The following is a 21947-nucleotide window of genomic DNA, read 5'->3' as shown; positions in this document are numbered from 1 at the left end:
CCTCCAAGGAGAGGTGCGGTGGGCTCCGCCCAAGAGGATGCCAAGTTGGAGACCTGGGCAGCCAACCTGGGACACCAGGGCCTGCCCCAACATCTCTGGATCTCGAGACCTAGAGCAGGAAGAGTTGTATACCCGGAGTTTTGACCTGCATGGGTCAGATTTTTTCCAGAGAGAAAATCTTAGCCACATTCCTGTTGGGGGAAAAGAAAATTAAAAAGACTTGCAAGAACTATTCGAGTATTCGGACTACAGAAAGGAATTGCCTGCCATTCCGCATCGCGTTTTCTTCCATGTTTGTGCATGTTTCCTTCTCATGTGCATTCACGGTCCTTCCTTCTGAAGCATCCCCCATTGTCCTCACGAGTTCTGGAGCCTCTCCTGGTCTCCTCTTGTCTGTGATCCATCCTTTCCATCTCCTGGCTACATTTTCTACGACTGTCAACTGTCCGTGCTCCATCAAGTGAATGTTCCCCCAAGTCCCTCACACATGCTTGACTGCAGGACCCATGCTTTGTTTCTGGTTTGGCACCCTGTGTGTGTGCGGGTGGGGGGGGGGTATTCAGAGAAATGAGTTTCATGCCAGGGAGTTCATTTTCTTAGGCTCCCCTCTGCTGAGATCACTATCCACATGCGGGACCCCCCGGGAGGAACCAATGCACTGACCCATCATAACCACAGAGGGCCCTGTCGAGGACCCTTCTCCTTCTAGAATTCTCTGGAGCTCCCAACTTCCTCTTTTCTGGAATAGTGGTCTTAATCCCTTTCTTCCTTCTCCTTCCACAAGTATCTGTCTCCAGGAATTCTCCCTTCACTGGGAGGTCCACCTTGGACCATTAAGGCCAGGAAGAGATGCACCCTGAGTCCCTGCCCTGAGTCCTTGCCGTGTGGTGGGAGGGCCTGACCAGCCCTCTGAGCTGGACCTCCCTCCCCCTATTGTACTTTGAGTCCCCTTCTGGGAATTTTGAATTGTTTCTAAGGAGATCAGAGTGGGTGTGGGGAAGGGCTACAGGCTTGGGCATTTGTGGAGATCTGCTCCACCTGCCAGCAAACCTCAGCAGGCCTGCCTGTCGCCCCCATTCACATAACTCAGGGGTGCCAGGGTGCTCTGCTGGCTGCATAGTTACAGATCCACATGAGCCTGAGAGACCTCGGGAGGGTCTGGCTGACAGTGTCCTGGTGGCAGGTGGCACTGTGCAGCTCCCAGTGGGCGCGCAGGCGATGCCCATACCCCCGGGGACTCCTGACGAAGCAAGAGTCGGGCTCAGCATTCCCCTGCCGCCTTCTGGAGTACCACGAGCAGGAAAGGAGAGCGACGCCTCTGTAGGCACCTGCCCCTCCTGGCACCGACTCGCCGGCTCCCTCCAGCCCTGCCCTCTGCCGCAGTTGGCCCCACATGGGGGACTTCCCCAAACACCGCAGCGTGGGGATTTTCACCAGCTGGGCTCCCCCGACGCTTCCCTCTGCCCATCCACCAGAGTGGATGGATGGTGAAAGGGTTCTAGCCCGATGGGTCCTGGCAAGCCAGCCACAGCGATGGGCGGGGATGTAGAATGGGACCTCTCGGTGGTCACCTCCTCTCCCATAGAGGCAGCCAGCAGCTGCCCGGGCCACCCAGCTTGCCTTGTCCACCCTCATCGTGACCTTTTATGGATAATCGGGCTGTGTACAGAGACCAGCAGGACGGAAGACCCTGGCAGGCCTCGGGGAAGGGAGTACTAGGCGGAGTAAGGGTGGGGTGTGCTCCATGTGTGAGGCCTAGCCTGTCATCCGGGTGTGTCCTGGCCCTGCGGGACCACGGGGGCTATGGAAACCCCCAAGGGTGCCGCTTCTAAGGGCTCCTTGGTGTGTGGCCTTGTCCCAGCAGTGACAGCTCTGCCGGCTCCCCAGAGCCCTTCCACTCGGCTTTCGGAGGTGCTGCCATAAGTTGACAACCCTCGTCATCTAATCTGGAAGTGACTCTTGTCTTTCTCCCCTCCTTTTTTTATTTTGAAGATCAAAACATTCCCAGCTGATACAGTGACCCCGTTTCCTGAACCTTTCATCACAGGGCCACAGTTTACTGTAAGTAAACCCGGAGAACAGACCTGTGTTTGAAAGCCTTGTTCCCACGGTTGCTGCTTTTGCCTTACCGTGAGCTCTAGGGGGTCGGAGGGGAGTGGGGGTTGGGGTACCCTCTCCTGGAGCTCTTTCATGCTATTCAGGTGAGTTTCACGACACAAAGGTAAATAGTTCACGGTGAGTATTTAGGTAGGGCTGGAGCAATAGCACAGCGGGTAGGACGTTTGCCTTGCCCATTGCTGACTGGGGTTCGATTCCCAGCATTCCATATGGTCCCCCAAGCACCGCCAGCAGTAATTCCTGAGTGCCGAGCCAGGAGTAACCCCTGTGACCCAAAAAGCAAAAAAAAAAAAAGTGAATATTCAGTGACATTTAGTGCATAAGTAACACTCCACCTCTATCTGTCACTGTCACTGTCCTCCTGTTGTTCATCAATTTGCTTGAGCGGGCCCAGTAGCGTCTCCATTTTGAGACTTGTTGTTACTGTGTTTGGCATATCGAATACGTCATGGGTAGCTTGCCAGGCTTTGCCGTGCGGGCGAGATACTCTCGGTAGCTTGCCGGGCTCTCCAAGAGGGGAGGAGGAATTGAACCCAGCTCGGCCAGGCCGACTGTGCTCAAGGCAAACGCCCTACCTCCATGCTATCGCACCAGCCCTAGTTCCTAATATTTGTGCCCCCCTCAGAGGAAGCCCTGCACCCATTACTAATGTTTCTCTGTTTCCTCCTTCCCTCTAATTCCTGGCAACCTCCCATCTGCCTCCTGAAGCTATGAATTTAACAATTCAGATATTTCTAATAAACAGAATCATAAAATATGTGACCTCATATCACTGATTTCTTCCATTCAGCAATAAGAGTAGCCTCCAAGCACCACTGGGTGTGATCCCCAAAAACATCATATTGGGAGGTTGGTGTGTTTGGGGATCAGACCCAGTGGTGCTTGGAGGCTACTCTTATTGCACTGCTGGAGGGGGTTACTCCTTGCCATGCAGTGCCAGGGGTTGAACCCCAGGCTCCCATCTGCGAAGCTGGCAAGCCAACTCCTTGAGCCGTACTCTCAGCCCGATGTAATGTCCTTGAGACTCTTTTTGAGTCCTTGCCTATTGTGGCATGTACGTGTTTTCATTTCTTTTTCTGGAGGAATGTGATTGTTTGTGGATACCCCACTTTGTTTACCCTCTCACTTGCTGCTGGGTATTGCCCCCATACACACCGTTTGTCAGTTGCAGATAATGCTACTGTGAAGAGACGGGTATACATGTATTTTGCGAGTCCCATGAATCTGGGTTGGATGTTGGATGTTGGTGATGTGATCTTAGCTCACTTCACCACTCCAAGCCACGATTCTGTTCTTGTTTTCTTTATTGGTGGGTGAGGTTGGGCAAGACAGAGGAAGGAAGGAATGTCAGGGCCGACTCCTGGCTCAGGAGATCTCCTGACAGTGCTGGGGATCAAACTTGGGTCAGCCGCATGCAAGGCAAATGCTTTCCCCACTGTATTATCTCTTTGTACCCCTCCTCTTATTTAAAGTGGAAATAGTAGTAAGAAGACCCTCATTATATACTAGTAGAGGCAAGGATCAAAAAAGATGGAGAACTTGGAAGTACTTTCCCAAACAATAGAATATCCTACAAAATTGTGGGATTCCTCAGTGGTTATTCCCCAGGCTGGAGGGTCAGTGTGCTGAAATTAACAAAAAATTAACTAGTCATAGTCATTGGCAACCAACTTCCCATACCTGTCACGGTTCCACTGAACAACTTATTCAAACATTGCAAAGGCATTCAAATGTGTTTCAGTGGGGCCGGAGTAATAGCACAGTGTAAGGGTGTTTGCCTTGCACGCAGCTAACCTGGATTCGATCTCCAGCATCCCATGTGGTCCCCTGAGCACCACCAGGAGTCATTACTGAGTGCAGAGCCAGGAGTGACCCCTGAGCATTGTCAGGTATAACCCAAAAAGCCAAAAAAATATATATATATGGTGTTTCAGCATCCAAGCATTGTTGTTTCCTTATCCACAAAATGAGTCTGATTATTTTCCGACCTGTTCTCCTCTGCTCCAGGTTCTTTAGATAAAAGCTTCTGGAGAAGTTCACTGTGGTGGGACTTTAGAAGTAGGAGGTCCAGAGCAACCTCTACATCAATGCCCTAACTCTTTTTCCCTCACCTTCTGCTCCTCCCATGGATCAAACCTGGCAATTCCTAGAACCCGTGCTGCCTACAGCACTTCCTAAAGAACTTCCTGCCTCTTTTGAGGTTCTCTGAGGTGGGCTGTGGGTGACCGAGGATTGTCAAAGTAAAGGCTTATGAGCTGGTCCATGACTACCACCAGCCTTTAGCCGTTTAGAAAGGAAGGGAGGACGCTCTGGCTGATGCAGAGGATGAAATAGGTTTCAAGAATGATTCGTTTCTAGGACCGTAGGTCTCAACACCTGCATTTTAAGAACAGGGGTTAGGGGCTGAAGTGATAGCACAGCGGGTAGGGCATTTGCCTTGCACACGGCCAACCCGGGTTCGATCCCCAGCATCCCATATGGACCCCCGAGCACTGCCAGGAGTAATTCCTGAGTGCATGAAGCAGGAGTAACCCCTGAGCATTGCCGGGTGTGACCCAAAAACTAAAAATAATAAAAAAATGAAAAAGAACAGGGGTTAGGAAGATAGCTCCACTAGCAAAGGCCTGGAGCACATACCTTGAAGGTGGAAGCCCTGAGTTCCATCCGATACGGCCCCTGAGCATTGTTGAGGGAAGCCCTGAGACCACTAGGCCTGACCAGCACTGCAGTGTGGGGCCCTTGCGCTGAACTGACCGGCCTGGTGGTCGAGCACTGGGAGAGTGCCGCCGCCCGCCCCCCCCCACCTCCCCGAGCATTACTTAGGTGACTCTTCACACTACCCTGCAAATAGAGAGCCGGAGGGATTGAGCCAGACTGTTCAGGGCTACTGCCTAGATATCCATCAGGTCCTGCAGTTGTACTGCAAATGGCTCCCCAGCAGGAAATGATGCCTCCATTGTCCTCAACTGGCCGTGGTGGGCCCTCTGGCCTCCTGCCAGCCATGGCAGAACCACGATACACCCAGGGAAGCCCTTTCTGAAGGTCTGGGGCCAGGAGCAAGTAGAAACTGCATTGGGAGTTTTTAAAACTGGGCCAGGAGACTGGAGGACAGTTGGAGCAGGCAGAAGGAGCTGCAGGAACCAAGGCTTGGGCCAGCAGTCATCATCCCACTCTTCAAGGGATGGGGAAGAAAGCCAGGCTCAGATGTAGGGCTTAGGGGCATGGGGCTGAGGAGGAGGAAGGGGAAGAGGCAGAGACAAACCTCGAAGGGTCAAACCAGTCTGATCTGTGTCCAGGAAGCCGGGGCAGGTTTTCTGGGGGCGGGGGCATTGGCAGTGCGGAGGCAGCACAGATGGATTTAGAGACCGTTCCGTAGGAAGCCAGCAGAAGAGTGACCGGGGCCAGATGGAGTGGATGTGGGGTGAGAGTCTGGAACGCTCACACAGAAGCTCCAGGGAGAGAGGGCAGAGAGCTTGTCTCAGCACCAGAAAGAGAAACAGATGTAGGGGGTATTTTTAGGAGGAGGGTGAGGAACTGTGTTGGAGAAGGAGGAGTGATCAGAGATGCCTCCCTGAGGTCTCACTTGTAGGTCTCACCTGCTGGATGGACTAAGGTCAGGAAATCTGAAAGAAGTCAGGATGGGGACCCGAGAGAGTGCCGGGGTTAAGGCATTTGCTTTGCATGCAGTGGACCCCCAGTTCAATTCCTGAGCACTGCCAGGAGTGAACCCTAAGCACAAAGCCAGAAGTAAGCCCTGAGTACAGCCCAACCCCTCCACCCCAGAACCACCACCAACAAAAGACTGTATTAGGAGAAGTAAAGAGTTTGCATCTGGGCAGGATGTGTTAGAAAGGCCTTTGAAACATCCAGATGGAAACAAAGAATGAGTAGTTGGATCTCCGAGGTCGACACTTGGGAGCGAGGGCTGCTCCGGAGAGACTAATTAGGGAGTTACTGACAGCCTTCTAATTAAAAGATGGCATTCAAGGGTTGAGGTTTAATAACGTTAGCAATTTTCACTGCTTCTTCAAGGTCATTCTGAAATGAAGCTGGCTTTTTTTTTCCCTTCTTCTTTCCATTTTAAGCAAGGACTGCTAGTACAGTTTGGTGCCACTGCTTAGATTATGCTAAATCTCTTGGCCCTTTTATGTCCCTTTGCCTTTGTAGAATCAATGTCATTTTTTAATTATTTTTCCAGTAAGAATAAAACATAGCATCAAAAGCCTAGCCTCCACTCACTTCACTGAGGAGCAAAACATTGCTTCCTCCAGCTCTTGTATCAGGACGAATGAGTTAAAGCAAACATTAAAATAGCCAGTAGGGCACTTGCCGTGCACGTAGCTAGCTAATCCTCGTTCAATCCCCAGCATGCCATGTGGTTCTCCAAGCCCTCCTAAGTGTGATTCCTGAGTTTTGGAGCCATATTATGCCCTGAGCACTGTCAGGTGTGGCCCCAAACCCAAAATAATAATAATAATGAAATTATTGTTTTTACCAATAATACAAATTATTATTATTATTTTTAAAGGGTATTAAAAGTATACACAGGGGAAAGTACTATGAAAATGCATACTAACAGCATTAAGATATTATGAAATTTCTCCATGTATCTTATGCAGATTCCAAGTTTTTCTTGTGAAAGTATATATCATACTTTGTAATGAAAACAACGGCATTTAAGTATTCTTTCCAAATAGGGCAGTGGACATTAGACTGATAATTCTCAGTCTGACACTTTTACTGTATATCAGAATTATCAGAAAGTTGAACTTCATACCCAGACAGTCTGGTTTTCAAGACTTTGGATGAGACTGAGAATTTTCATTTTTACCAAGTTTCAAAATCTTGCTGTTATCAAGGTTCCAGGGACCATCCTCACAGCTGCAGGAATGAAAGGCACCAATTTGGAGTCAGCTAATCCTAGTCCTGAATGCCAGACCTTCCCACATATTCATCCTGTGGTTGGGGGAAGATTACTTCCCCTCTCTAAGCTTCATCTTCCATAAAAATCAGTTCTGAGATGTGCACTCTTTCACCTTGTAAAATCTCCTAGAATGTTCATTACGGTTGTGAGCGTGACCAAGACCTATGGGCACATTTTCCTTTATTCCTGGCTCATAAAAAAAAAAGTGCCTCTTTCCGTGGATGCTAAGACATGAAGAAGGATAATCTCTACCTGCAGTGACTGTCAAGATGCAGTGTGCTTAGCCTCGGGCCTGGCACACAGTAGAATCATTTAATAAATGGCGATTGATTTTTGCCTGCATGGTGAGGCGTGGGGAGCAGCTGACAATGGGAAAATGGAACCCAAATTGAGATTGATTTCCTCCTTTGTTTTCTCCTGGGGGATGGTGAAACAGGGAGGCTCCTGAGCAGGGCTCGGGCCAGCCCAGCCAGCAGGTCAGTGTGAGGTCCCGAGAGTGCCACATTGCTTGGATCCTGTGGAACAGGACGGGGGAGGCTGCCCCTGCGAACCCAGGCATCGCTGGGGGCTTCCAAGGCTGCACCTGGTGGTGCTCAGGGGATCCCATGTTGAACTGTCTCCTGGCCCCTGATTCCCCTCTTTGTGTTGCCTTCCCAGGCCGACTTTAGAGACAGTAAATTACCATGCTGTCCTGGCCAGTCTTCCCCACTGATTCCAGCCGCGACCCTGAGGCCTTTGGCAGAGACTGTGTCCACAGTGCAGACCATCTACGGCACACGGAAGCCCGTCTCTCTGGCCGCCAGGTCAGTCCCATCAGCAGGTGCTGGCAGGTAACTGGTGACAGGCAAAACAGCCCCAGGTCCACGGTGCATTTGGCTTGTGAGACCTGCCCTCTCCTGCACACTGTCATTCCTATATGTGGCTTTTATTTAAATGACAATGGCTAGGCAAGGGGCTAGGTGAGGCAGACTGAGCTAAACAGATGGAAGTATTTTTATGTATTTAGAGTTTACAGTTTAGCATTGGGGAGTGGAGAGGCAGGCCTTAAACAAAAGTGTGTGTGTGTGTGTGTGTGTGTGTGTGTGTGTGTGTGTGTGTGTGTGTAAATCATATAGTGACATGTGCTAGGAAGAAGACCAAAACCACTAAGGGCAACAATGTACACTGGGGGATGGCCTCATTGAGAAGGTATTGAAGTGGAGATCCGAGGGTGGTGAACGAGCAAGCTTGTGCTGTTTGGGGAAAGAATCTGCTCTTGCAGGAATCTGCGGGTGCAAAGCCTTCTCGGGCAGAGCATGTTGGAGCCAGATCGTGTAGGGCCGTATTGGCTGCAGTAGAAAATTTTTATTCCCATCCAGAATGAGACGATTTTTAAAACTTGGTTGGTGCCCTGAAAGATGCATACCACCTTCTGTGTGTGCGTGAATGTGTGTCTGTTTAATCAGGGACAGATTCTGCGGAGAGGTAATTGGACCTGAGGGCCGAGAAGTTAGAAGGCAACTCTCAAAGCCAATTTTATCGCAATTTTGTTTGTGAAAGTATAGAGGGGGAGGGGCTAGAAGGACAGTAGAGCGAGTAGGGTACTTGTCTTGCCAACAGCCAACCTGAGTTGGATCACCATCACCCCACATGGTTTCCTGAAGCCCTGCCAGGTGTGATCCCTGAGCAGAGAGCCACGAGTAAACCCTATGCACCACTAGGTATGGTCCAATACCAAATGAACAGTAAAATATGTGTGTGTATACCACACCATACCATATGGTATGATATATATATAAAACACATAGCATATAACACACATACCATACCATGATGTATATATGGTATGTATTATATATGTATATGTATGTATAGTATGGTATGTTTGTTGTGGGGGAGGAAGCTCTGGAAGAAAGTGCATGTGAAACCAATCTAAATCAGAATTTAAAGCAGTGGTTTTCATGTCGTCCATGGAGTGGTACAGGTCCACAGGTGTGAAAAGCTTGAAACTACTGATTTTTTTTCCTTAAGGTGTCATGATTTATGGTACTAATCATAATGTTTCAGACCTACAGTGTTACTGCACCCCCCCTCCCCAACCCCCAGACTGCCAACATTCCCTCCGCTACTGTCCCTGGCTCCTTTTCTGTTTGGCTTCCGCTTGGCCAAGTCTGTTGACAGAACCCTGGGGCTTGTTTGCGTTAGCCAGTGTCTATTCCCTTGCTTTGTTTCTTTTGACTAAAAATATGGGTGAGATAATCTGATATTTGTCCTCCTGATTCACTTTACTTAGGAAGACACCCTCCAGTTCTATTCAAGTTGCAGTAATCTGCAAAATTCCATCTTTTCTTAGAACTGAGTAGTAATTCCACTGCGTGTAAAGACTATAGATTCTTTATCCTCTCATCTATTCTTGGGCACTTGGATTGTTCCTCACACCCCTCCCCACCTCCAATCTTGGCTATTTTAAATAGTACTGCAGTGAACATAGATGTGCACGTGTCTTTTCAATGTAATGTGTTGTGTGTGTGTGTGTGTGTGTGTGTGTGTGTGCGCGCACGCGCTTGGGATAGATGCCAAGGAATGGAACTGCTGAAACCACTGATTTAAAAAAAACGCTAAAAACTGGATATCTTCCCATTCATTCAAAGAATTTTAATTGAGTCACTGTTATGCACAAGATCTCATACCAGGCTTTTGGTTTTAGAGATGAATAGTTAGTCCCCTGAAGACTAGGCCCTTGAGGACCTCTTAGCCTAGTGGAGGAAATCAATGAATTTCCAAACAATTTCAAGTTATTGTAATGCAAGCAGATGTAATGAAAAGTGTCCTTAAAGAGCATGAAAGAGAGAGTCAAGAATGAGATCAAGAAAAAAATTCTGGGGGTGGGGATGAGAGATAGTACAGTGGGTAAAGTGCTTGCCTTGTATAAGGCTGACCTGATTCCACCCCCAATAAACCCTTGTGGTCCCCCATGAGCTGCCAGAAGTGATTCCTGAGTGCAGAGCCAGGAATAATCCCTAAGTATCACTGGGTGTAGCCCTAACGCAAAAACGAAAAAGAAAAAACTCTGGGTCAGAACACTCTTGACCCCTTCTGGTTTGATGATCATCATTTTGAGTCTATGCTTTGCTCAAACTCTATAATTTTTTTTATATAGGGCCAGAGAGTTAGTCCAGGGGTTAAGTCTCTTGCCTTGCATGTGGCCAACCCCAGTTTGATGCCCGACACTGTATATAATCCCTTGCGCACCACCCCAGGAATGATCTCTGAGCACAGAGCCAGCCAGGAATGAGCACAGCCTGGTGTGGTCAAAAAAATTTTTAAAACAAAAACAAAACCAACTTTAATAGAGAGGAAGGGAGGAAGGAAAAGAAGGGGAGAAGGGAGGAAGGGGGAAGGAAGGAAAGGAAGAAGGAAGGAAAGACCTAGAAAATGACAGCAAGACAGACCCTATTGCAATGTGGGGGGTTTAAACTCACCATTTTGTTATTTGTCTTTTTTTTTTTTCTTCAGTGCAGAGACACTCCGGCAGGAACTGGAGAGAGAGAAAATGATGAAAAGACTATTAATGACCGAACTGTGAAATTCTCCCCTGTTGCCTGGAGGATGGCATGGTGCCTTCTGTCCGTTTTTTTTCTTCGGGCTTCGTGTGCTCACTCTAGCACAGCATACACATGTGTGCTCTGTTCGCCAGGGTATCCATGGTTAGTCGAAGCCAGCTTCTGGCTTGAATTCAGAAAAGTTATTTTCTGTCTCCTGAGTATTAGTTTTTCTACTGCTCAGTGTAACCGAGGCAGGATTTGGTCAGCCGAGGAGAAGAAAGATGGGAAAACGGGGATTCCTTTTCAGAAGTTCCTGTGTGTGTATGTCACTAAACACAGGGGTCACTTGGCATGGAATCCTCCATTATCAGTCTCAACCATGTGATTTTGTATGATTGAAACTTGCACCAAGCGTTGACTGTTTTTAATGAGAGAATAATTCTTTAATGCTGTTTTTTTTTCCCATTTAGACTGGTAAATACAAAGTCCTAACATTCATTTTTATTCAAACCTGAGTAGATGAACTAAAAAAAAGGTTGCAATCACCAAGACTGACAGTAATTCAGTTTAATCCAAGATATAATTTAACTTGTGAATTTGTTGGATACAATATTATTTGGATTACATAGAATTTATCATTGAACTCGAGGTAGGAAATTGTGGATCAAATTGTCAAAAAATTCTTACAAGGTTAAGATGATTCAATATCCAGACTCATTTGGGTGTTCCATAAAGGGAAATTATTTCTAAAGTTGATCAATTCATGTCCTGTTGATAGAAACTTGACCAGAAGAAATTTTGCTCTCTTTTTATATAGTTTCAAGAAATGTGTTTTTAAATTTTTATTATGCACTTGAACAACTTTGCAGGAATAAAGGAACCCCCTCTTCACACACCATCCCTCTAAATCTATCTTGTTTCCAAAGCTTTCCTAATGAATAAGCATACACTTTTACATATCTGTGATCACTGTGTACATACTCTTTGGTTGTACTTTCTCACCTAAAATATCTCCGCTTAGCAACACAGATTCTACTCTTGACAATTCAAACATTTTTCTATGTACGTAACACAATTAATCTTATTTCTTCTCAATATTTGAGTCAGATCCAAGTGTTTCCACTCATAAATCACGCTGCTATGAATGTCTTTGTAAAAAAAAATGTTGTTTTCTTTGAATTCTTTCCTTTGGAATATCTCCAAAGGGGGATTTGACAAGGTCAAAGAGCATGAACTATTTTATAGCTCTTGTTTCATATTGCCAGACTGCTTTCTAGAAAGATCCAATCTTTGGGTTGGAAGGATCTTAAAGGTCATCTAATTCAACCCTCCCTCCCCTTTGGATGCTTGAATCCCCTCTACAATTTATGACGCCACCAGCAATGTATAAGCATTTCTATTTACAAATAGCTCTGCCGGCATTGAGTTTTGCCATTTTAATTTATTTTCACTAGTTTAATAGGTGTGTATAGTTGTTGAGAGGTCGTTTTATTTTATTAACTGCTAGCAAAGCTGAGCACTTTTCCATGTGATCATTTACTAGCTGTATTTCTTTGTGTATAAAATGTTCATCCATTTCTTATGTCCACTTGTAAAGTGGAATTGATCTCGTATATTTGTATCAGAATTGTATTTTTATGTTTTATTGTATAGTTTGCTCTCCTGTCCCTATATTCTTAAAACTGAATGGTGCCAATAATTTGATACTAATGATTATTTAAAAAAAAAAAGTAATGCCTCGTTTACTAGCATTGTTGCAGAAGGAGGCCTGTAAACAAATATTCAGATAACAGAGGATTAACCCTTTAAGTGCTGAACCTAAAAAAATTTTAATATTTTTCGAGGGAAATCTTTCTAAAATGGATTACATAACGTCCCTGCCTTAGTAAACAGAGTATATCCTGGAGAGTATTTAACCTTTTCACGAAGAGTCACGGTCATCATTATCAGCATCAGCCCCACGTGTACCTGGGTGTGGTGCAGTGACGTCATCACCGTGCACCGGGCTCGGCTTTGCCTCCCTACAGGCCACCGCGCTTTGCTTGTGGATGGTTTTTGCCCACGTGTGTCTGCTCTCTTGGTGAGGCCATCTGGGGCGATGGCAGTGTCTGGGACCTTTTATCCCACGCTACGTGACCCTGGGCTGTTCTTCTCAAACAGCTTTCTCTGTTCCTTCTCTCGTGCACATGCTACAAGACGTGTTCCTGTACAGTAGGGGGGAGATAACACGTGTCTGGGCTTGTCACCTCCTTGTCACAGCCCAGCGCCTTCCTCCTCGTCCTACCTGCTTTTGGAGTCTTCTGCCCTCCACTCCCTGCTCCCTGACGGATGGAAGCAATGTTTTTATTTGCTCAAGGAAACTGGGAAACCCCTCCTGGCTTCCATGTCGGGTGGACCAGGCTTCTGAGGAGGGTGCATGGGCTTTGTGGCTGCAGTTTTCAGGAGGTGCTGGCCTCCTGCTTCTTCCCCACCTCCCTCTGGGTTCACGGACGTCCCGAAGGTTGATGTCAACTGAAAGTCTGCTCATAATTAAGTTGGCTGTTGTTACTGTGTTTGAAAACCTAGTACCTTTGGCAGCTCACCTCTAACCAGTAAAACCAAGAGGATTCCTTCCAATGTTTCCACTGTCGTCCTGGTTATTTGCGCTGCCTGCTGGAGTGGCTGATGGGGGGTGGGATCACTGGGACCCCAGTTGATGACGTTGTGTGGGCTGGACAAAATGACCGGAGCTAAAATGAATTGATGGAATTGTTCACCATTCTCTATAAACCTACAACCAAACCAGCAGCACCATAAGATCACACAACTGTGTTTAGGGTGGAAGTGGAGGAGCCGTTGTGGACATAATTTTTACAAAGCAAGGGCTCCAAACTGGACCACGTGTTCTCCGGTTCTCGGTGGACAAGGGGCAGGGCCCCTGAAGGGGCATGCAAATGCCCCTTCTGAACACACAGAATTGGCAAACTCCGTGAGAAATGGTCTCATTGGATGAGTTTAAAACCAAGGCCCTGGAACATTCAGAAGACCCCCCCCCATACCCTAAATTTTATATCCCCACAATATCACAGGAACGCTCTGATACTGTCTTTATCATTTCTTTACTATCTCAAAGATCACTTTTCATTATTAATTTTTTTGCTTGTTTGTTTAGGGGCCACAGAATCAGTGCTCAGGAGACACTTTCAATGTGCTGGCAGCCCATATGCAGTGCCAGGGATCAAACCCAACCTATTAAACTATCAAACCCAGACTATTAAGCTATCTCCCTGGCCCTCCTTTAAAAATTGAAATATAATTTGCCATTTTAGGATTAGAGAGATAGTACAGGAGTTAAGGTCCTTGCCTTGCATGTGACTGACACCCATTGGAGCCCCTGTACAGTATATTGTCCCCAAAAGATCTCTAATGGAGTAATCCTTGAGCACTTCCAGTTCTGGTCCAAATCACATCCTCCCACCGCCACCCCCAAGTCACCATTTCAAAGGTATAATTCAGTGATCTGTAAATTCCAACGTTGTCTGCCATCACCACTAATTCATTACAGAACTTTTCCATATTTCTATTAAAAAAATTACCTACTAGAGGCTGGAGGGTACAGCAGTTAGCCTTGCATGCAGTTGACTCAGGACTGATTCCTAGTACCCCATTATAGTTTTTCAAGCTAAGTCAGGAATGATCCCTGAGCACTGTTAGGTATAGCCAAGTCCTTAAAACCCAGAAAAAGAAAATCACACACTAAATAGAAGCATAAACGAATCATTTACTAATCAGATATAACATTAGAGTGTATGTGTGTGGTGGCGGGGATGTGGAGAACAGAGGACTTGGCAACAACAAGAAAAATTGTGGGGGCTGGAGCAATAGCACAGCAGGTAGGGCATTTGCCTTGCATGCGGCTGACCCAGGTTCGATTTCCAGCATCCTATATGGTCCCCTGAGCACCGCCAGGAGTAATTCCTGAGTGCAAAGCGAGGAGTAATCCCTGTGCATCGCCAGGTGTGACCCCCCCCCAAAAAAAAGTTGTTTTAAGGCTTTGATTAGAAGAGATAATAAAGGTACTTCTTTTTTTTTGCTTTTTTGGGGTTCTCATCGGTGATGTAGAGGGGCTACTCCTGGCTCATGCATTCAGGAATTACTCCTGGCAGTGCTCGGGGAACTGTATAGGATGCTGGGAATTGAACCCAGGCTGGCCGCATGCAAGGCAAACGCCCTACTCCAGCCCCAGTTAGCAGCAGCTCAACATCTGTTCATTTTGAACTCACCCAACTTTCCTTGGGGGACAGGAGGAGAGGAAAAGAAAGCTGTTTCCATTTTGAGAAAGAAATTTTTGATGTGTGTGTGTTTTTCCCCTACCATTTTCCAGTGTTTTGATTTTGGCATCTCACCAAGCAGTCCTCAGGGCTACTCCAGGCTTGGTGCTCAGAGAACCAAGTAGTGGTCAAGGCTGGAACCTGGGGCTTCAGTATGCAAAGCATATGCTCCGGCTCTCTCATATGCTCTGGAGAGACAGTTTTTGTTTGTTTGTTTGTTTTTTGGCCACATCTGGTGATGTGTGGGGCTTACTGCTGGCTCTGAGCTCAGGGATCAGTTCTGGTGGGCTTGGGGAACCAGATGGGGTGCCAGAGATTGAACCTGGGTCAGCCACATGCAGGGCAAGCACCTTCCCCGCTGAACTATCTCTGATCCCAGAGACAGGGTTTTTGAAAAGGATGACACATGAACATATTTTCAATCAGTTGACCTTTTTTTGAATATTAGAACCTTATCCATTGCAAAACTTTTAATAAAGTCACTGCTTTGGTTTTGTTATTGTAGATTGTAGTTTATCTTTTTCTTTTACAAGCAATAAATCTGGGACTGGAACAATAGTACAGCAGGAAGGGCATTGGCCAGGCTGACCCAGGTTTGATGCCCAGTATCCCACATGGTCCCCTGGCTCTACACCGAAGATGGTCTCTCAATGCAGAGTCAGGAATAAGCCCTGGGTGTGGCCACCCCCCCTCCACCAATCAAACAATCAATTTGATTTATTTCTTGATTTCTTGCAACAACTGGTATATTGGGACAACCAGTAAAGCTCAAGATTTTCAGGCTTTATGCCCTTGGCACCAGTCAGGATAAAACTGAAGAATCAAATGATACCAAGCAAACAGGTGACCTTCTGAGCACATAGAATAACTAATTCTGACAGTAGAACCTGTCCCCTAGCTTCTCTGGGTCGAGAAAAAAAGTTCGAGAACCCTAGTTTACTTTTGAATATTCATACTTCAAAATTGTGTGCACATTCATGCAGCCCATGAAGACAAAGACCCCCATTGGCACTCACTTGACTCATTAACCTTCATTGCCATCATGGAGGTTTGCGGACCATCAGCTCCTGGCCCTGCATTCGGAACCTCAGTGCTTTTCTGCCTCCAAAATTATTTTCTTACACAGTCAAGAAGTTGGATGCCCTGCAGTACCTCATTAATATATATATATATATATATATATATATATATATATATATATAATGTCCAGGTTTTTTTTTTCTTTTTGGGTCACACCGGTTGATGCACAGAGGTTACTCCTGGTTCATGCATTCAGGAATTACTCCTGGCAGTGCTCAGAGGACCATATGGGATGTGCTGGGAATCAAACCGGGTCAGCTGAGGTGCAAGGCAAACACCCTACCCACTGTGCTATCGCTCCAGCCCCTGATGTCCAGGTTTTATAAAATAAAACAGTTGGCAGACCTTGTCACTCGACAACCATCCTTGTAAAGGAGTCTCTGGAGCAGACTTGGGTTAAGAGCAAGGTGTGAATAAATGAATGGTTGAGTAACCAACTGAAAGTGGATTGCAGGCAGCACACACTAATCGGGCACAAGAGAATTCAGCTCGGCCATCCAGACACCCACCTGTGGGCCTGCTCTCCGCAGAAAAAAACAGCAAAGCTGTTTTTTGTTTGCCAGCCTCTGAAGGGGATAGATTTGCAGTGCCAACCGCGGTGATTTAATACCTTAAAAGTCCTGAGAGGAAGCAAGTAAATCTATTGAAGAAAGCTAGCTGGCTTCTAGTCTCCCTGGAGGTTCCCAGCACCTCAATTTCCCTGTCTGTCCAGTTTTGTTCTTGTTCACTTTCTTCTGTAAAGATCCCCGGAAGTAAATGGTCCACTAAGCTCTTTCTGCAAACCCCAAAGGACTGAAGCAAAGCAGGGGAAGCTGCCGCCCTGATCGTGTGTGGCCAAGGTTAGACCCTGGAGGAGGAGGAGCCCTGCTTTAACGTGGAGAGGCAGCATTTGGGGATCTTCCTCAGATGCAGATTATCAATGGAACCAGTAATCAACGAAGCCAGCCAGCTTCCCGCTGGTGATCAGCCCACCACCCTCTTAAGTAGCAAGGGTTTGAAAAGGCCACCTCAGTATACTGGTGATGGGCCTGGCGTTGAAATTAGGTGCATGAGAAGCTCTTATAAAGAGGAGACACCCTTATTAAGAATATTGTAAACTGCTAGAGCTATAGTACAGCGGGGAGGACATTTGCCTTGCACTCAGCTGACCCGGGCTCATCCTGGGCCTCCCATAGGGTCCCCCAGCACCGCCAGGAGTGATTTCTGAGTGCAGAGCCAGATAGTAACCCCTGAGGATCGCCGGGTGTGACCCAAAAAGTTAAAAAATAAATAAAAACGTTATTTATTGGGATCAGGGCGATAGTACAGCAGAGAGGGCGTTTGCCTTGCACGCGGCCGACCTGAGCGCTCATCCCTGGCCTCCCATAGGGTCCACCAAGCAACGCCAGGAGTGATTCCTGAGTGCAGAGCCAGGAGTAACTCCTGAGCATTACCGGGTGTGACCCAAAAAGCCAAAAATAAATAAAAACGCTATGTATTGAGGCCAGAGCAATAGTACAAGCGGGGAGGGCTTTTGCCTTGCACGAGGCTGACCTGGATTCATGCCTGGCCTCCCAGAGGGTCTCCCGAGCACCTCCAGAAATGATTCCTGAGAGCAGAGCCAGGAGTAAACCCTGAGCATCACAGGATGTGACCCAAAAGGTCAAAACTCAATAAAAACCTTATTTATTGGGGGCGAGAGTGATAGTACAGCAGAGAGGGCGTTTGGCCCCGGGCGCTCATCCCGGGCCTCCCAGAGGGTCCCCCGAGAACCACCAGGAATGATTCCTGAGCGCAGAGCCAGGAGTGAGCAAGCCTTGAGCATTGCCGGGTGCGACCCTCCCCCAAATATAAATAAATAAACCTAATTTTTTTAAAAATGAAATCCTGTTGGTGTTCAATGTAACACATGTGATGCTGGGAGTCAAACTGGGCTCAGTAGTTTTCAAGGCGGCACCTTCACCTTTGTTCTTTTTCTCCAGCCCACACACACAGTTACACATTCTTAGGTCAATAATGTTGCAATTTTCAAAAGAAATACATTGTTCTTACAGTGATCACAGTATAACCTTCAAGTTCGAGGCTAGGAAAAAGCCATGGCTCTTCACTGATTTAGATTTTAACAAAGACCAGAGCTATGATTTAAAAAAAAAAATGAAATCCTGCAAACCACGGATCTCAGCCAGTTGACGGGGGAGCGGAAGGCGCCCCGGACCCGGGGAGGGGGCGCGGGCGGGCCCGGGGAGGATGCGCGGGAGGCGGCGCGGCGCGTGCGCGTGCGGGTGCCGGCGGCGGCGGCGGCGGCGGCGGCGGCGCAGTCCCGGCCCCGCGCGCCCGCGGCGCCCCCGCTGCGGCCCGAGCTCGGTGCGCAGCGATGGAGCGGCCGCCCCGGCAGCCGCAGCCGCAGCCGCAGCCGCAGCCGCAGCCGCAACCGCAACCGCAGCCGCGCGCGGGGGTCCGGGCGCCGCCGCTCCGGCTGCCGCTGCTGCTGCTGGCCGGGCTCGCCGCGTGCGCCGCCAGCCCCGCGGACGACGGCGCGGGCCCGGGGGGTCGGGGACCCCGGGGCCGCGCGCGGGGGGACGCGGGCGCCGCCGACGAGACGGGGCCGCGCCACGACTCCTCCTACGGCACCTTCGCGGGCGAGTTCTACGACCTGCGCTACCTGTCCGAGGAGGGTGAGTGGGGGGCCGGGGCCGGGGCTGGGGGGACACGCGCGCCCCGGGGAGGCTCGGCTGCACCCCCGGGACCCGGCGCGGGCGTCCCGTGCACCCCGAGAGCCGCCCGCTTTGCAGGTGGAGAGACGCGAGGCCGGGAGAGCGGGATGCGCCCCGCTGGGGCTGACCCTCGGCCACCCCTTCCCCTCCCTGCCCTCCGCGCCTGAGCATCTGGGGTCCGTCGTGCCTGGCTGGGGTCGGGGGAAGGGTAGTCCCGGGAGGAGCAGGGCAGGGCTCCATCCGGAGCGTCAGGCATCAAGGCGACCGTGCGAGATCGAAAATGCCCATTTTCAAGAGATGCTTCTTAATTTCCCCCCAGGAGGTCCGCCTGGGTTGACCTACATGGCAGGGCTTCGCGCCCCCAGCCTTTGCTAAGCAGAGCTGGGTCACCTCGCCTCTCCCCTCCCCCATTCACCCCACTTCATTTCTGCCACCACATGGTACGATCCCTCACTGAGCCACGATTGTTGGCTCCTGCTGGGCCCCGAGTGTGTGTGTGTGTGTGTGTGTGTGTGTGTGTGTGTGTGTGTGTGTTTTCCCAGTCCGAGGACTCCCTGTGGAGCTGGTTCCGTAAGCACAAAAGGCCAGTGGACTCCTTTCCGGAGGATTGGAAGCTGGCCTTCTTCCTGCATTGCAAAGTAGTGATTTCCCCTCTTTTCTCGCAGGAATCAAGTTGAGGCTTGAAATGCTGTGTGTCCCAGCGACCTAAAGCGTATTTTTTACTTAGCATTCTTCACCTGCATACAGCAAAGCGAAACACAGCTTATATTAGGGAGACTTTTTTCTGTCCGGTGAAGAATCTTATCTAACATTGGCGACTGGGCAGTGCTCATCAGAGACGTTCCATCCTGGCTTTCTCTAGCTTCAGGATTATTAGCGTCTAACTTCAAGGTTCAAAAACCGCACCCGTGAGATTGAGGAGATAGTACAGTGGGTAGGGCACTTGCCTTGCTCACAGCTGAGTTCAATTCCTGGCACCCTGTATGGTCACCCAAGCCACCCAGGAGTAAGCCCTGTGCATATCCGGGTGTGGCCCCCAAAATAAACAAAAAAAAATCCATATAAATTCAAAACTTGCAACCATCCCATGAACTTTCCAGTCAGTGGGAAAGAGGAAGTTGAGGGGAAAAGATGCCTGATTAATTTAAAAGGAAATTTACTCAGAAGTCCTGTATAACAATTTACATTATTGGCCATAACTTTACCCATTTGGTATAAAAGGAGGCTGGGAAATGTAGCCTTTTTTACTGGTAACTAATCTGCCCAATTTGAAAACTAAGATGATTATTTCAAGAACGGGGGACCAGGGAGAAAGTACAGGAATTTAAGTCTTGAATGCAGCAAGCCCCAATTCAAATCCCCCATCCCACCTTTAGCCCTCTAAGTACCACCAGGAGTAAACTCTGAGCACAGAGCCAGGAATAGTGCCTGAGCACCACAGGGTGTGACCCAGAACACACCCCCAACAAAGAAAATGATGGAAGAATCGATTTGGGGGAAATAGTTGGTAGAGGTTCAAGTGTTGAAAAAAGGCTCCTTTGTATAGTGACCAAAAGAATATCACCCAAAAAATAGGTCAGTTAGTAGGTGCCTTGCATGTAGTTGACCTGGGTAAGATTCTGAATACACATTTGGTCTCTTGAGCCTGCCAGGAGTGATCCCTGAGTACGGAACTGGGAATAAGCCCTGAGCACAGCCAAAAAAAAAGGTATGCCACTCCCCCTGCCAAAAACGATAGGCTGTTTCTCTCATACAAGTATGACTGCTCTGTGCAAAGAGAACAGCTCTGTTTCCAAGGTGATTTGGGACCCAGGCTCTTTAGATCTTATCCTTCCACCATCTCTTAACGCTTCTTCCTCCCCACAGATCATTGAAGTCTGGTTGCTTGCATGTCCTTCCTCACCCTTGAGGAAAGGAGAAACGGCCTTTAGGACCCTCAGTGTTCTTTTAGGCTGTTTCCCAGATCTCGGCTGCTCCACTCCTCTGGCAAGCACAAAAGTCACATGATCTAGCTTCAAGGGAAGCTTGGAGATAGAATCTTCCTGTGGGGATTCAGGTCATCAAGGAGAAGGAGAGAGTGGAGGTTGGGAGAATGCCAAGCAGAAGCAGAATCTGTCACTCTGAAAAAGGAACATTTCAACGCCCATCTGTTTCTGAAAACACCGAATGCATATTTATTGGCTTGTCGTCCGTTTATGACACTGCCAGGAGATTCAGACGTGAACATGAGAGCTTTTGTTCTCATCAGGCACAAGTACTCAGCAAGGTCAGATGCAGTGCATCAGTTTGTATAAAGAGAGAGGCAGAAGCGATGTGTAGAGTCCAGACAGATTTAAGAACAGGGTCACCAAGTACCTGCAATCAAAAGAAGGGATTTTTAGCATTGGACCAGGAAGCATGAAAGACTTAGGTGAGCCAGCTGCAGAAAGGCGGTCAGTGAGGTGCCCCTACCATGGTTACACATGCATGCCATCATCTACCAGGCATGCCATCATCTACCAGGCCCTAGTCTGTCTACTGGCCCTTGTCCCCATTCTGCACATAGAACTTGAAGCTTGGCTCAAAATCTCTATGATGTTTTCAGCATGCTTCCGTAAGAGGCTTTTGCTTTACGGAGAATTTTCCATCTCTTTGACTCAGTTGCCTTTTATAATCATCTCTCATCTCCCCTCCATCTCCATACACACACACACACACACACACACACACACACACACACACACACACACACCCTCTTTTTTCCCTGTATGCTGTTTCACTGTCTTTAGGTACAAGTCCTACAGCCACCAGATGGGGGTGCTAGTGGACCAGTTTGTTCAGTGAGCTCTACGGGGCATCACCCTGGATGAACTCAGTAGCCAAAGGAGGGAGCCTGATTGATTGGGGGCAGGTGATGAGGAGGTGGAAGCATCTTCAAATTATCCTTGTGATCAATAGGAATGGGGTTGTCTTTTTCTAGTAATCAGGCACCTTCTGGGGCCAGAGCCAGAGTACAGCGAGTAAGATGCTTTGTCTTGGCATGCAGCTGACCTGAGTTCAATCCCCAGTGTCCCACTGCCAGGAGTGACTCTGAGTGCAGAGCCAGGAGTAAAGCCCTGACCATCACCAGACGTGTCCCCAAAACAAAGAACAACAACAACTTCTTTTCTGGTTTCAGGCTCCCAAGAAACGGAGTTCTTGGTTCAAAAGTGACCCAGTGATATGCAGTCAGAAAGCAATACTAGAGTATGGGGATTGGGAATGGAGAGAATTCACTGAAGCTGTGGGAGTTCACTGACCAAACCCTGTCCGGGGACTC

At 48.3% G+C, this 21947-nt stretch overlaps 2 protein-coding genes across 5 annotated transcripts in view; both read left to right on the top strand.

Moving 5' to 3' along the window:
• Positions 1–11495, top strand: part of EPB41L4B (erythrocyte membrane protein band 4.1 like 4B) — a 164620-nt gene extending 153125 nt beyond the window's left edge. For all 4 annotated transcript variants that reach the window (XM_056117022.1, XM_056117021.1, XM_056117019.1 and 1 more), the window contains 3 exons: positions 1993–2061; positions 7700–7845; positions 10538–11495. In XM_056117022.1, coding sequence (XP_055972997.1) covers positions 1993–2061; positions 7700–7845; positions 10538–10607 — 285 coding nt within the window. In that variant the 3' untranslated portion in view covers positions 10608–11495. The remainder of the gene's footprint in view (positions 1–1992; positions 2062–7699; positions 7846–10537) is intronic.
• A 1257-nt stretch (positions 11496–12752) lies between these two features.
• FRRS1L (ferric chelate reductase 1 like) overlaps positions 12753–21947 on the top strand; it is a 35394-nt gene continuing 26199 nt past the window's right edge. The window contains exons 1-2 of the mRNA XM_056117118.1: positions 12753–12777; positions 18182–18610. Coding sequence (XP_055973093.1) covers positions 12753–12777; positions 18182–18610 — 454 coding nt within the window. The remainder of the gene's footprint in view (positions 12778–18181; positions 18611–21947) is intronic.

Source organism: Sorex fumeus, unplaced genomic scaffold (assembly GCF_029834395.1).
Source record: "Sorex fumeus unplaced genomic scaffold, SorFum_2.1 ptg000034l, whole genome shotgun sequence".
Classification (NCBI taxonomy): Eukaryota; Metazoa; Chordata; class Mammalia; order Eulipotyphla; family Soricidae; genus Sorex; species Sorex fumeus.
This window is presented reverse-complemented; position numbering and strand designations above follow the sequence as displayed.